This window comes from Pocillopora verrucosa, chromosome 7 (genome assembly GCF_036669915.1).
Source record: "Pocillopora verrucosa isolate sample1 chromosome 7, ASM3666991v2, whole genome shotgun sequence".
Classification (NCBI taxonomy): domain Eukaryota; kingdom Metazoa; phylum Cnidaria; class Anthozoa; order Scleractinia; family Pocilloporidae; genus Pocillopora; species Pocillopora verrucosa.
Window position 1 is genome coordinate 25,516,823 of NC_089318.1, and position 14,189 is coordinate 25,531,011.

At 38.0% G+C, this 14,189-nt stretch overlaps 2 protein-coding genes across 1 annotated transcript; one reads left to right on the forward strand and one right to left on the reverse strand.

Moving 5' to 3' along the window:
- LOC136282710 (peptidyl-prolyl cis-trans isomerase FKBP2-like) overlaps window positions 1-14,189 on the forward strand; it is a 100,373-nt gene that overhangs the window by 64,730 nt on the left and 21,454 nt on the right.
- LOC131775297 (tetratricopeptide repeat protein 28-like) lies at window positions 5,607-9,679 on the reverse strand. Its single transcript, XM_059091393.2, has 4 exons — window positions 9,590-9,679; window positions 9,107-9,201; window positions 8,689-8,756; window positions 5,607-7,228 (listed from the first exon to the last, which is right to left on the reverse strand). The coding sequence occupies exons 1-4, from the start codon at window positions 9,677-9,679 to the stop codon at window positions 5,607-5,609; spliced, it is 1,875 nt and encodes a 624-aa protein (XP_058947376.2).

Sequence of the window (14,189 nt, forward strand, 5' to 3'; positions counted from 1 at the left end):
AGTGCTTCCTGAAAATTGCATCTTCTCTACTTCTTTGTAGATTAACTACATCTCAGGATTTTCATCTTTACTGTCAGACGATGCAAATATCATCATTGCAGTAAGTGTAAAATTATCTTATTAAAAGATAAAACAAAAAAATATTCAAAGCCGGGCCCCTTTTTTTTACCTCTTTGGAAACGATAATTAGCCTTAATAATTGTTTCTCTGCTCAACTTGACTCAACTTGACGCCACAAGTGTTACAAAAAAAAACTTTTCGACAAAGCTTCAAAAGAAAAATAGATAAGGTAATAAGCACCAATGAAAATATCAAACGAAAACAAATGAGAACCAAAAGTAAAGTGATAAATGTTACGGGTCAGAAGCGCGGAAAAACAACGATGATCAAGTCACATGCAATAACTTTAAGTATTTTATTTGATTGGTTGAGAAAGTAGGGCAAGTTTCCTTGGCAACAAACCTTGTGCAACTTTGAACTGCCGATCACCACTTTGAAGTAGAAGTGGTAAATATCCAGTTTAAAGTGGCTATTGCCAATTTAAAGTCGCGATCGCCAGTTCCAAAAAATGTGTCTATAGCAAAGCTCTAAATAAGTATTGTATTGTTCGGTTGCGAAAGTGGCCACCTACTCTTTTCCCTGGCTTACACGCTCTGCCCACCGACGAACACCTAAAAACAAAAAAACTAACAATGACAAGTCTACATTTCACCATAAGACAATATGCAACAAATACAAACGAACCGAAACAAACATTCGCCACGTTCTACAGAAATACCATGCAACAAGCGTACCAAAGTTCACAAAGAACTACAACGTTCGAGCTGTGGTTGGAATATTTGCCTTTGAGTTATTTCACACACTCATAGTTCATCAACCCATCCAATAACTCATTTGTTTATCTCGTTATTAAATCAGTTCGTTTTTCGAATTTGTCTTTTTATCATGTTCTAGGATGACCCTCTTTCAAATTAATTACCACTGAGTTTGGAGGTTTTTCAAATCTACGTCAAAAAAGATGTGAGCTTAACAATGTAAGTGAATAAGCAATTTTATTGAAACAAATGCATCTTCACTGGTTCTGTATGGATGCAAAAATAGTCTTATATCGTACATAAACCGACCTGTTTTCCAATGAGTAGCTCAAGTGTTTCACCTCTCACACCCTAACTGAGTCAGTTTGTATATTTTCCACATCGTTCTCTATAAGTTTCCTATTGCACTGGCAAGGAAAATTCTTAATGAAAATCGACTGACTGAGTGCAGTTTGTTGTGAAATCACACGCGTGATTTCAAAATTGAACGAGCGACGACTGATGAATGAGTGAAATACGAATGAAATAATAATAATGTTCGTAACAAAAACTGCATTGATTATTAAAAGCTAACCGTAGCTTTAGGTTGTGGTAACTTATAGAAAGTTTTTTTTCTTCTTTTCAGATGTTCAATTGCACTTAATAAAAGATATTTTCGATCGAACTTATCAATGTGTCTCTTGTTTGTTTGTCACACCGATAACTATCCATTACGTGAGATCCTCCTTCTCCAAAAACTTATGGCAAATAACAACCGTCTTGAGAAACTTTAAAAACAGGAAGCCTCGGAACGTAGAGTAAAATCAAGTTGCTGCCAATAACAGGGACTTTTTCTTATACAGCGTATGGCAAGCTGCCGATCAGTTGAGGCAAGCAAATAGTGGGCAGGCGAAATTGGCGAAAGTATAACGACATCTTCACCCAAAAACAGCTACGCGTCTTGCCTGAGGTATTTGAGAACGAGGTGCCTGAGGTGCTTGAGAGTGAGTTGTGTGCCATGAATCAGCGGTTATTGCGCGTAATGGCTAACGTAAAATTAGACTTCTCTTCGTTCGAGCGTTTCCTTGCGAGAATTCATAGACTAGAAAATATGTATTTGTCTCTGCGAGAATAGTTGGAAAATAAGATGGCTACTTGCCACCGACCCCGCGACATACACTGTGGTCCAACAAGAACAAACGAGGAACTTAAATTCCACGAAAATCGAAAGCTTGTATTTGCCACCACGCAATTATTTTGCATTCGCAAAAGTGGATTTCAAAGAATTTCAAACGTTTTCTCAGACCCATTTACGCTCAGGTAAATGGGTCTGAGGGTTGATTTTAATAAATGAGGATAAACTTGTCAGTATTAATTTCGGACAATTTTACCCTTCACTCGAATCAACCCTAACCAATACAGGTTACTAGCAAATCAAACCAAAAAAACCTGGAGCCTTAAACACTGAAATATTTTTTGTTTTGTTGTTGTTGTGATGGACAATTTTACTGTTTGGTCTATTTCAGGTTTCGCTGGTTAAAGGTACATTCAACTACAGTGCGTAGTATCTTCAACCTTTGCTTATAAAAATCTTTTTCACGACTATCGGTGTTTTGCCTCGCTAAAAGGATTAAGGATAAAATTCCTTGAAAGATCTGAGGTGTTCTTTTTGAGATGAGCCTATAAATCGGTTAATTATTTATCGTTGAAAAAGACTATTATTCCTATTTCCAATTTTCGGTAATACATTCATGATTTCCGTCACGAATATAGAACAGGGTTCCACACCATCTTAAAAAAAATTAACACTTATTCCTTAATAGAATCGAGAGATTCGTGTAGTAGGTGTGGTAGGAGTAATTTGTAGTACTAGAGGAAGTTAGGTGTAGCAGGTGAGGTAGGTGCAGTTTTGTGTTGTAGGTTTAGTTTGGTATTGTAGGTGTACTTTGTTGAAGAAATGTAAAATGGTTTCCTTGTTTACATAGCCTGATGTAAACACGCGGGAGGTTGGACCAAGTGTTTACATCAGGCTATGTAAACACGGAAACCATTTTACATTTCTTTTATAAAATAACTAATGAAAGAGGAACGAACACCGTGTTTATATACGCTCGTGTAAAATGGTTTTATGGCCAATCAGAGCGCGCGTACTATTTGAATTATTTTATAAAGTAGTTTGGTGTAGAGCATGCAGTTTGATTTAGTAGGTGTAGTTGGGTATTAGTTGTTGTAAGTGGTTTGGTGTAGTATGTGTAGAAGGTTTAGTTTGGTGTAGTACGTGTAGTTTGGTGTAGCAGATGTAGTTTAGTGTTGTAGATGTAGTCTGGCGTAGTAGATATTGTTTGGTGGACTTCGGTGTAGTAGATTTAGTTTAGGGTAGTAGGTGAAGTTTTGTGAAGTTTGGTGTAATACGTGCAGGTTGATGTAGTTTCGTGTAGTTTAGTGCAATAGGTGTAGTAAGAGAAGACTACTGTGGTGGGTGTCGTAGATGTAGTTCGGTGTTACCTACTACAAGTAAGGAGAGTTTGGCGCAATCAATAAAGCGCACGGTATTGCCAAGTGTCTTTACATGCGCCTTTACAAGCGTGCAAAACAAAGTCCTCCATCTCCAACGAGAAGAAACATCTGTCATCTGTTCTTGTTACTGATGGTTTTTCTTCCTCTTCCATGCAGAGTAACAAAAACCACGACACAAACCGCCATTACTGAACCCCCCACCGAGCTCAGATCCATCGCAGTTCTGCCTTACGTCAAAGGCCTCTCTGAAAAACTTCGCTTCTGTTAACAGCAACTGTTTTCAAGTCAGCTTCGATCACACCTAGTACACCCGAAGGATAACGTCGACGCTGCTAAACAGGATGGCGTAGTCTACAGGATTTCCTGCGAGTGTGCAAAGGTTTACAACGACCAAACAGGTAGACCTATACAGGAGAGAATCAAGGAACACGACAGGGATATCCTACTCCCTAAGACGCTGGCCTTTGCCGTTTCAAAGCACAACCTTAAAACCGAACGCGCCTGCTCTGTAAAGACTAAAGTTAATCGATCGTGATGCCCATTTCTATACATGCAGGGTAAAAGAGGCAATTCACGTCAGACTTCACCCTAACAACATTAACAGGGACAAGGGAATTGAGTCTCAGAAGCCAGAAGCCCGATCAAAAAACACAACAGCAGGAGGGCCGTGCGGCAGCTGACCATAAAGAGAAACTGATCCAAAAGTTGCACCAATCACAGCTATCGAATTCCATCCAAACTCGTTAACCCGACATGTTAACAGTATTACAAGCTTCTGGACTAACGATATTTTTCAGGGATCTTAAAACACCTAAAACTGAGTTAATTAAATGGCGCGTTTCCCTCCCTTTAATTTTTCGACGAAATTTACATTCAAAACACAAAACAAGAGTTTCAAATTTGTTTTACAATAAAAAAAGATACAACAATTAGAGAGCAAAGGAAGCCCAGGCATTAAAAACTTGCTCTTTTTCAGCCTCGTTTCCATGTCCTGGAGGGGCTCCAGATAGCCGTTAGCCGTAATTTCCTGCGCAAAACAAATTTCAATCTTGAAATATTCATTTCGTGATAAAAACCCTTAACCAAGTTTACAAGCAAAATTTGAGCCAAATCTGTGAACGAGCCTGTCTCATTAGCCTCTCGTTTTGCAATTGGGTAATTGGTTTAAACAGCGCCCTCAAAATATGTCGCAATGCCAGTACATGAACACTCTATCACGTTCAAAGGCATAAGAAAAATCTGTCGCAGTATTGGTAATACTAGGATTAAATACTGACCATAAAAAATCTGCCATTTTAATTCCAACAAATCTTATGATCATGACACAATAACTAATTATAACTAAGTATTAAAATTCCTCCGAAAGTTAATCAAAATTTCCATTCGACTAAAATAATCAAGCAATCAAACGACTGATTATTTTTCAAGTTCTATGGAAATCTTTATACATGCATATGGCTGTAATAGCTTTATATAAACCTTAAGGCAAAAACCGATTAAGAAAAAAAATTGTAAAAACATTGTGGGAAAACGTTTTCTAGGTGTTTCAACTTGAATGTAAATGTAACACCTAAAACTTGTTTGTAGATAACAACCTCATTCATGTTAAATAAAAAAATTTGATGATGATTTCAAGACATCACGAATTAAAGATATTACTTTTAACCTAGTTCGAACAATTCATTAAAGATCAAAACACTGAAAAGTCCTTTTCCTTTTGCGTGTCCAAATCCTTATAGCTCATAAGAGCATTCAAGACAAGTGGAGAATCAACTTTTGAAAAAGCAGAGATCAGTATGGGCTCTTGAGGGCTCGTTCGGTTGTCCCTGCTCTCAATAGAGGACTCTTACAGATATTTTGTAGGTAGCCGTGTGGTTTCTGCTCCAAATATCAACGCTTGCGGGCAACTTTTTACTTTCTTGGGTTTCGTCTTTTCTATGATACAGCTCCAATTCTCACTGCCTTAACTGAAAAGTAAAAAAGTCATAATTCAGGGAGAATCGTTAAGATCATAGAAAATTTTTCGTTCGGCCATGCGACATGAAACGATAAACTGCCCAACAATTATTATAGCAGAAAACTGTTTTTTACTCCTATCAATTTATCTATGAAAAAGTCTGTGTTCACTCAATTTAAAAGCATCTCAATTTCCTCGGGAAAAAAAGAAACTCCTAAACTCTACACAGCAAGAAAACAAAAACAGCATTTATGATCAAATATGTATCTCTAATTTGGATTTAAAGTTACTTTTTAGTGCATAAATGTTATGAAAAGAATAATTACATGGATCAGCAACTAAATGTCGCTGAAATCAAGTGTGACGTCATCACCAATGAGTACAAATGGTGCCCAGTACTTCACCTCCTTGAAGGTTTCGGATTCTCTCAGACACTTCATGGCCTGATTGAGAGCTTCACTTGCCTTCTTGCCTTTAGCAAGTGCATCGTAGAAGAAACTCATGAACTCTGGGGTTCCCTCGTCTGCAATCGCCCACAAGGTTACCACAACAGATCTGGCGCCAGCACCCAAGAATGCTCGGGCGATGCCAACCACACCCTCGGCCATGACCTCCCCACGAGCACTGTGACAACAGCTTAGAACAACCAGTCGCGCCCGCAGTCCAGCCTCCATAACATCTTTCATCGTCAGTAAATAGTCCTTCTCTTGAGGCTGAGGGGTTTCTCTTGTGGTGTTTGGTGCCAGGATAACTTCACCAGCTTCCATTTTACCATGTGCTGCTATGTGTACTAAAGCCACTGATGAGAGTCGTTTTAACACTTCATCTTTTGTTGCCATTTCTCCAATGAGGGGGGAAATACTGAGGATTCGTCCAATCATCTCCGCCTCTTTCCTTGCTCCCGGAAGTTGCACCAACCGTCTTCCTTGATAGATGATCTCTTCGAAACATGGGTCGCCAACAAGCAATGCACCGCTCTTCAGGTGAAATTCAGCTGGGCAATCATTGATTAGTTGTAAGGTCGTCAGGGACGGAAGCACGCGAATTCTGAATAAATCACTCAGATAAGTTGACTTCGAGTCCTCCAATGCTGCATAAGGCACAAGACAAAATTGCCCCTCAGCAACAACTGTAAGCTCGTTTCCTTCGATCAGATCCGCAATAAGAGTAACGATGATGTCATAAAGCTTCTGTAGAGCACTTGATTGTGAGTACCTTACATCAACTTGAATCATATTATTCGCTGCTTCCTCCGCTTTCGGCGAGCCATGGGAAAGATTTTCGCATTTAACAGTATCTCTTGCATCGATCTCCTTCAAGGCAGTTTTATTCAATTGCTCGATGAAAAATTCCAGTGCCTCTTCATACTTATAATTGTTGACATGTACCTTTCTCAACTGGACATTATCGTCGCCAAAGAAAACCCAGTAGTAAACGCACGGTCCACTGATAGCTATGAAAACTGTACCTGTTGGAACAAAACTCAGGGTAAGGAACGGGCCGCTGTTCCTTGAAGAATCTCGGGGCTGATATTTTGTGTCCAGCAGATCTTTCAGAGCTTGAGCACGTCCTTTTTCCTCAGCGAGAAGGGCGTTGACAAATTCATTTTGAATTAGTTTTATACGCCACAATCCTGTATATGCACTTTTATGCTGATTACGATACCAAATCTTCCACTGATCGTTAAATCTCAGACCGGCCCTGATACTATCATACGCCTCTACACAAGAGTGAAAGCAGTCAAAGGCCCTCTTGAGATTTCCTTCGCACTCAAAATTTTTTCCAAGAGAGCAGAGTGAGAATGCCTCTCCGGCCTTGTCCCCCACTTCTTTAGCAATTTCTAGACCCCGTTGATGGTAATGGATTCCTCTTTTGAACTGTCCTAGACCAAAATAAGCGCAGCCGAGATTGGCATAACTCCCTCCCTCTTCGGCCTTTGTTCCCACTTCTTTAGCAATTTCTAGATGACGTTAATGGTAATCGACTGCTGTATTGAACTGTCCTACACTATCATAAGCGCGGCCGAGATTGCCATGACTTCTTCCCTCTCCGGCCTTGTCTCCCACTTCTTTAGCAATTTCTAGATGACGTTGATGGTAATCGATTGCTGTTTTGAACTGTCCTAGACCAAAATAAGCGCAGCCGAGATTGGCATAACTTCTTCTTTCTCCGGCCTTGTCTCCCACTTCTTTAGCAATTTCTAGATCACGTTGATGGTAATCGATTGCTGTTTTGAACTTTCCTAGACTATCATAAGCGCAGCCGAGATTGGCATAACTTCTTCCCTCTCCGGCCTTGTCTCCCACTTCTTTAGCAATTTCTAGATGACATTGATGGTAATCGATTGCTGTTTTGAACTGTCCTCGATTATGATGAGCTATTCCTAGAAGGCTACAACGGATTCCCTCCTCGATCTTTTCTCTGTCTTCTTTGGCATTTCCCATAATACGCTCTTGGCTCTCTATTATTGTTTGAGATTTAATCGGTAAGTGAAGCAGAGGTTTCTTATCCTTCTCAATCTTAAAACGGGTTAAGAATAAATAACTGATGAGTGGATGTGTACAAATTTCAATAAAAATAAAAATATTAAAGGTATTATTCCATAAGTTGAGACATTTCATGTATGTGAATCGCTGAGAAAGTAAGTATTTCAGTCAAATCCTAAAACCTTACATCTAAAATTTGCATTTTTACACTAACTGAAATGATATTGATACTAATTTTGAAACAATGGCTGAAATATTTCTAGATTGTGAAACGAAATAGCTTCAAGAATTTATCGAAAATGTGGCAAATGTAAACACCAAGAAAATTATGAAGACCTTTATGTGGCCAACAGTTCTGACGACGTGGGCTGAAGAAAAACGGATCCGTCCGTGTATTATTAGCTTCGAAGCCAAGGAAATTGATGTGAATCTGAAGAAGTTTTTATCTCAGAAAGAATGACGACTCGGACTATGAGTCAGACAGTTTGGGTTAGCGTCACCGGACGTTCTTTTAATGGAAGCTCGTGGTATTTTGCAGAATTTTGAAACATCGCTCTCGCGGTGTTTTTCTCAAACACCCCTAAAAAACATGCGCTATTCCCTAAACAAACCTTAGAAAAGGACATAACTGTCGAAAGTGGATTTCTTTTTACGATTTTCAATTTTAAATATTTCTTACCAGAGTGAATATTAATATAAGTGTTAACAAGCTCACTAGGCGTAATCATTGTTTGGTTTGGGCGTCCTGCTGATATTCTTAGAGAGACACTGATGAGGGGCGTTCTGCGAATTAGATAAAATGCCCCTTCTGTCAAATGAAATGTTTTGGAATAATTGAAAATATTTTAGTTTCTTTTAACTGCTCAGCTTGGTGTTAGTGAACACTGCTTGCATTTCTTTGCGTATAACGTTTGAAACACTCGTCAAAGGATACCGCCAATCCCATATGTAGCCAGCTCCTTGCTTCTTTGTACAAGCAAAGCTCCATGCAAGCACTGGCGGCTGAGAAGGTAATGACGTGAGGTATCTAATTAATTACTATCCACATATAAAAGTAGCCAGAAAATCGTCTCACACCCCATTCACATCAGCAAAACATTTTTAGTCAAACCGGGTTTAACTGAATGGAAACCAGAAAGAGAGGACTGAAAAACTGAATTTTCCATAGAATTCATACAATCGCTCATTTGCATTTTCAATATGTTATATTTGAAGTCGACTAACATCGGTTTATACTAATTCTAGGAAGAAAAATTTAAACTTTGTTTAACAAACGACTTCAAACATTTAACATTTAATCTTTGGTGTAAATGAACCATTACTGGTTTAATTTTCATTTATAGCTCACTGACCTCAACTTGCACTTTTTATCTACGTAGCAAACATCCACGGGCCAGTTATTGTTGACACCCGAGGTATAGTCAGCTGCCGTAATCCATACAATTCTCTTGAAGAAATCACAGCAAAGTGGTTTAATGAATTTTGACTGCAACACCCACCTTTCTTAATAGCTTTGATTAAATTGGGTTCCAACTGAACAGAAACTGTTGCATCATTGAGACATTCTTAGTAGCTTCCTAAGGAATTCAGGAAGTAAGTATCAGTCGTCATCACTTGCCAATTTACGTATCCGTCTTTATACCTGGCCCAGACTTGGCCTTAGTTAAAACCAGGAGAAAATCATTTTATCGGGTAAAATTGGGGGAGATAAGGTTCACATTTTGACCCAGATTTGACCCAGATTTAAGAGAATGTGGTCAAACACCTTCGTTTTTCGCCTCTTGTCCTTTAGATATTTCAAACTTGGCAACTGGGTATGATCACAAGAAACTCACAGAGTTCATCTCAGGGCAATTCTCCTCATATTGATTTTTAGTTGGTGGTTTACTTATCAAAGAAGCAGCTCTACGCTTCCTTGGTATCATATTAGTCCATCGCTGGAGTTGCCTTCTTATGCTGAATAAGCCGACGCATACCCGAATTTCCTGAGTGCTGTATTACAAATTATTTCAATTCTCCTTAGGGAACGATGTGTTTCGGAAAAAGTATTGTTCTTTGCAACCTTGAAGACCATGAAAAAAAAAAAATTACTCAGATCTGGGAATTTCGGTTTTTCTATAGCTTTTCTTCGCTTTAGACTATATGACCCTGCAAGTGCTTTGACCATATTTGATTGCTTTTCCGGGCATCTTTTGAGAAGATTCCTTGCTTTTTTTCTCCATAAAATTCGTCTTTTAAAAAATTCATTGATTCCTAAGTTAGCAGATAGCCGAGCCATTATTTTGGTAGTCGAGTCAGCAGAATATGAGTCACAACGACTGGCGAGGGAGGACATGACGTCACGTAAGAGGATTACCACCTTGATTTAAGGATACGCACTTTTTGAGGGGTAACCACCATAAACTAAATTGTTCCTTTTTAGCTTGATATAATCGTAAGCCGGCTGAGACGCAACAATTCGAAATGGAAGATGTTATACTGAGTGAATTGGACGCGTAATTAATTTTAACCACAGAACGGATAAACCTCCGCACAACAACAGTCCTGAGATTCTGGTCTTCGAATCTGTGTGGGAATTTCGATATTCTTATTAGTTGCTTTGCAATTTATTTGGCAAGTATACTTTTCATAATTTACGGTAAGAATATCTCACAATTGCGATGAAACTTTGCATGAGAATTTCATCCTAATGCTCTGTTGCTACAAAGCTTGGCGTTCAGCCGTATATCTTCGCAGTTCACTTGAAGACCTTCCGAGTAGGAGTTTATCGCGTTTTGATGTTCTCCCTGTCTGTATTCTTTGTTACCTTCCTCGAGACATACTCTTGCTATATCTGAAAACACAGCGGTTTAACATTAATGATTTCGTTTTAACAAGGTTTCGTTTTCATGTCGTTAGATCCCCTTTTTAATTCCTATCCTTTACAGGCCTTTCGTTCTTTTTGAACAGTCGGTTACTGTATACATGGGCCCGCCGACCATTAACCCTCACCCCACTGATATCTGTAAGTTTTACAAACCGTTAACTCTAAGATGATGTTTTGAATCACTTCTAAATGGTCTCCAGACCAATGAAATTCGGGAACTCTGGCCATATATGGTGTGGTGTGTTTGAAGGAACGCAGAATCAGATAAAACTTTTTGTAAACGTTATTGCCCATTTGATTTCCACGATAAGTCTCCTCTCGCCTTTAGTTACAAATGTTTTACCACAAATGTTTTTTAATTGTATCAGGATATATTTAGCAATAATAGTGATTCATAATTTATAAAGCAACTGCAAAAGTGCACGTGGCGTAAATGAGAATCATTCTCGACATTTTCTTTGATTTTGATTCAAATCTATCCCTGATACTGAGTACGATACTAATTTTTTCATTACATTTTTCTTGTATTTCTAGCGGTAATAAATTTAATGATGATTTTCATTCCATGTATATCTATACAATTGTACACCTCACACCTACAGCTTGTTCGTGACCCACGCAGCAATAAAACTCAGTGTTTCTCTGTTGATAAAGTTTAAATTCGAACATATAGTTTCTGTTTCAAAAGTTATTCAAAGAATAGGTAAAAAACTTAAAGGAAATGTGCCTAGTTAAAAACCACACCGAGGCGTCTTTTAAAGAATCTAATATCTCACCTCTTAATGGATCATCGTATACCTCCAGTTTGGTGTCATTTGATGTCACTTGACTTTCGTTTGTCCCTGAAATTCAATCATTTGATAAACATTATTACTATTGCCAGAGAAAACGGCAAAAATATGAAAAATAAAACTTTATTAAAATGAATTATTATTCATTATTATTACCGAAATAAAGCTGAAAAAACCTTTAGATATCACAAAACTATGGAGAAATTAAAAAATATCTTTAAATGCATTGCTGACATAAAAGAATCTGTTGCTGTATAATTTGAAAGGGGATATATGGAAATTTCTCTTGTTAGACAGGCGTGGTATTCTCCGCGTCCTTCAGAGCAGGATTCTACGCAACCATTAGCATTTTCTGAGCCTAAATGTTTACCTTCCGAAGTAAACACATGAGCTAATGTCGTTTGCATTGCGCAAAGAGCATTCCCGCCAAAACTGAATTCCGACCGAACCGCGAAATACGACAAATCACCTTTTGGATGAGCAGTTTAAATTGATGAAAAAAAATATATTTTTTGAGGAAGTCGAACGATATTTGCAAAGCTTCCAAAAAAGTAAATAAATAAATAAATGGTAACGCTGGCGAAGTTTCATTTTCATACATGATCAAGAATTCGTAATAATTAAAGTTTTTGGGGTTAAATTTTTAATTTTTATGTCACCTTGCTCTTTATCACGTTACTCCAATTTCTCGTCCTTTTTTTTTCTTTTCATGTGGTGTAACCCACGAGCGAACAAGATTAAGGCGAATCCAGCTGTGTGTGAATCAGCCACCCGAGAGGGTGTGATGTGCTCTCTCAGGATTTCCCACATTGAAGTCGAAAAAAAGAAATGATGTGCTTGTAGCCGGTCCATCACTTTGTAATTTCTTAACCAGACATTTTTTTGTTTCACAAACATAGAACGTTTTCCAGCAGTTTTAAATACAAAGGAGCCACGAGTATATCTCCTTATAAGTCAAAATAAAGAAAACTGCAACGAGTCTCGCAGTTTCATTCATTTTGGTAACCTCTTGGTTTATACAAATAATTTTTCTGTATAATATATCCCTTATTGACGAAACCATCGTCGCGGTCCTTAACAATCCTGAGAAGGAACTTGGGCGAATTTACGGCTGCTTAAGCTCATGATCGAGCTTGTCCAGTTGCGGGGTATTACGTGTCATGATTAACAATTACTCGCCGCAGGCTCAGTGAATTTTGTTGAATAATCCCCGAGACTAATCCTCGGAACAATTACACTATATTAATTTATAATATTAAAATTTTTTAGTTCCTGTTAAACCGCCATCCTCTGAATCGGTTTATCCTCCAAAAGTTGTCATTATTATTTCTACATGCCTGAAAATATCAAGAATAATACGTTTAAAATTTCGATAAAACCATGAAAGATTTCATAGTAACGAGCAATAGATCAGTCTACAATCCCTTGTCACGAGTAAATAACAAATCTCTTCAAATGTCCAGTTTAGAAATTAAAATTGTTCTTTTACTTCATGAAAGTTCTCGTGCTTGTCTTTTTCTTTGTTTTTGTTCTTGCTCTCCAATTTTGTGTATATTTTTAATGTTTCTGTATTCCTATTACTGCATCCTGCGATTGAGACTTAGGCTCAGTCATTTTCTTTTCAATATAGGACACAAAATATTCGCAATTCAAAATCCTTTTTTCAGTTCCCCGGAGAAGGACAGTCTCCTTCATATAAAACTGAATTGACAAGGATAAGACAACCTCCGAGTTATACTGTTCTTGTACCAAGAGCTCAAGCGGTGCACATAACACTGGAATCCGCCATGCTGTAGTTTCATAAATCTCCCTTGGGCAGATAAATCAGCTACTTCGATGTTTATTATGTTTATTTTAGTGTCAGCATTGAGAAATAATTCCTTCATCGAATTCAAACTAATGAAGAGAGAGGAGAATTTTTTTTCTCGGGGGTCGAATAAAGAAAAATCTTTTTATCCGTCACGAGTGTGTAATTAAGAGAATCTAAGCATCTTCGAGGATTCAATCTCTAAACCCGTAGATCTCGATGTTTTTAATTTCTTCATTCGACGATGGAGCTTGAACTTTACTCTCTTTTCTTATTTATTTTCAGACATGACGCTTTCGACGATTCAGATCCCAGGAGAATGCGGGAAGTCTTGTCAAATATGAACCCAGCGTATGTCATGACTCACTAACGAGGTCTTTTGTAACTTTGGACTGGAGATTTAGATCATAAAAATTTGAATTTCAAGGTTCGAATCCTCGAGGGAAACTAGAGATTTTTCTTTCTCCCTCGCTTACGACGAATTAATGTCATATTTCTCTGATTCTTTCGTCGTAAGTTTAAATTTTTTTTCATATGTGTATTTAGTCATTAATCCAGTACTCACCTGTAACTCTTGTGAAATTGTGATTTTCCCCGCAAGCGTATAACAAAACGGTTTACTTGGTAACACGAGCAGTTTCGAAGAAGCTGAATACAATTATGAGCTTATTGAACTCAAAACAAAAAATGGTGTATCATTTGTTAAATTTGTAAGTCACGAATCTATTTTTTGGTCGTGCATGCTATTTTACTTTTCAATCATCATGCTGGAACTGAACGTCAGATAAATTTATAGCTTTTCTTTTTCGTTTTAAGGAGCGGAGTAGGTCACAAATATGAATGTAACGCAGAGTCTAACTTCCCAGCGGCCAGGGACAGTCTCATGGACTAAATGTCCAGTAGTCAGGAATTTTCACAGAAATTCTACCGAGAGGTTCTTTCAAACTTCTTAAGAGTGTTGAATGCTTGTT

Bases quoted from the DNA above. Each gene is read 5' to 3' on its own strand.
- LOC131775297 (XM_059091393.2), bottom strand. From the start codon at position 9,679: ATGATACCAAGGAAGCGTAGAGCTGCTTCTTTGATAAGTAAACCACCA. The intron at 9,202-9,589 runs GTGAGTTTCTTG...GATTTCTTCAAG, and splicing joins ATTGCCCTGAGATGAACTCT to AGAATTGTATGGATTACGGC. The intron at 8,757-9,106 runs GTCAGTGAGCTA...TTACCTTCTCAG, and splicing joins GATAAAAAGTGCAAGTTGAG to CCGCCAGTGCTTGCATGGAG.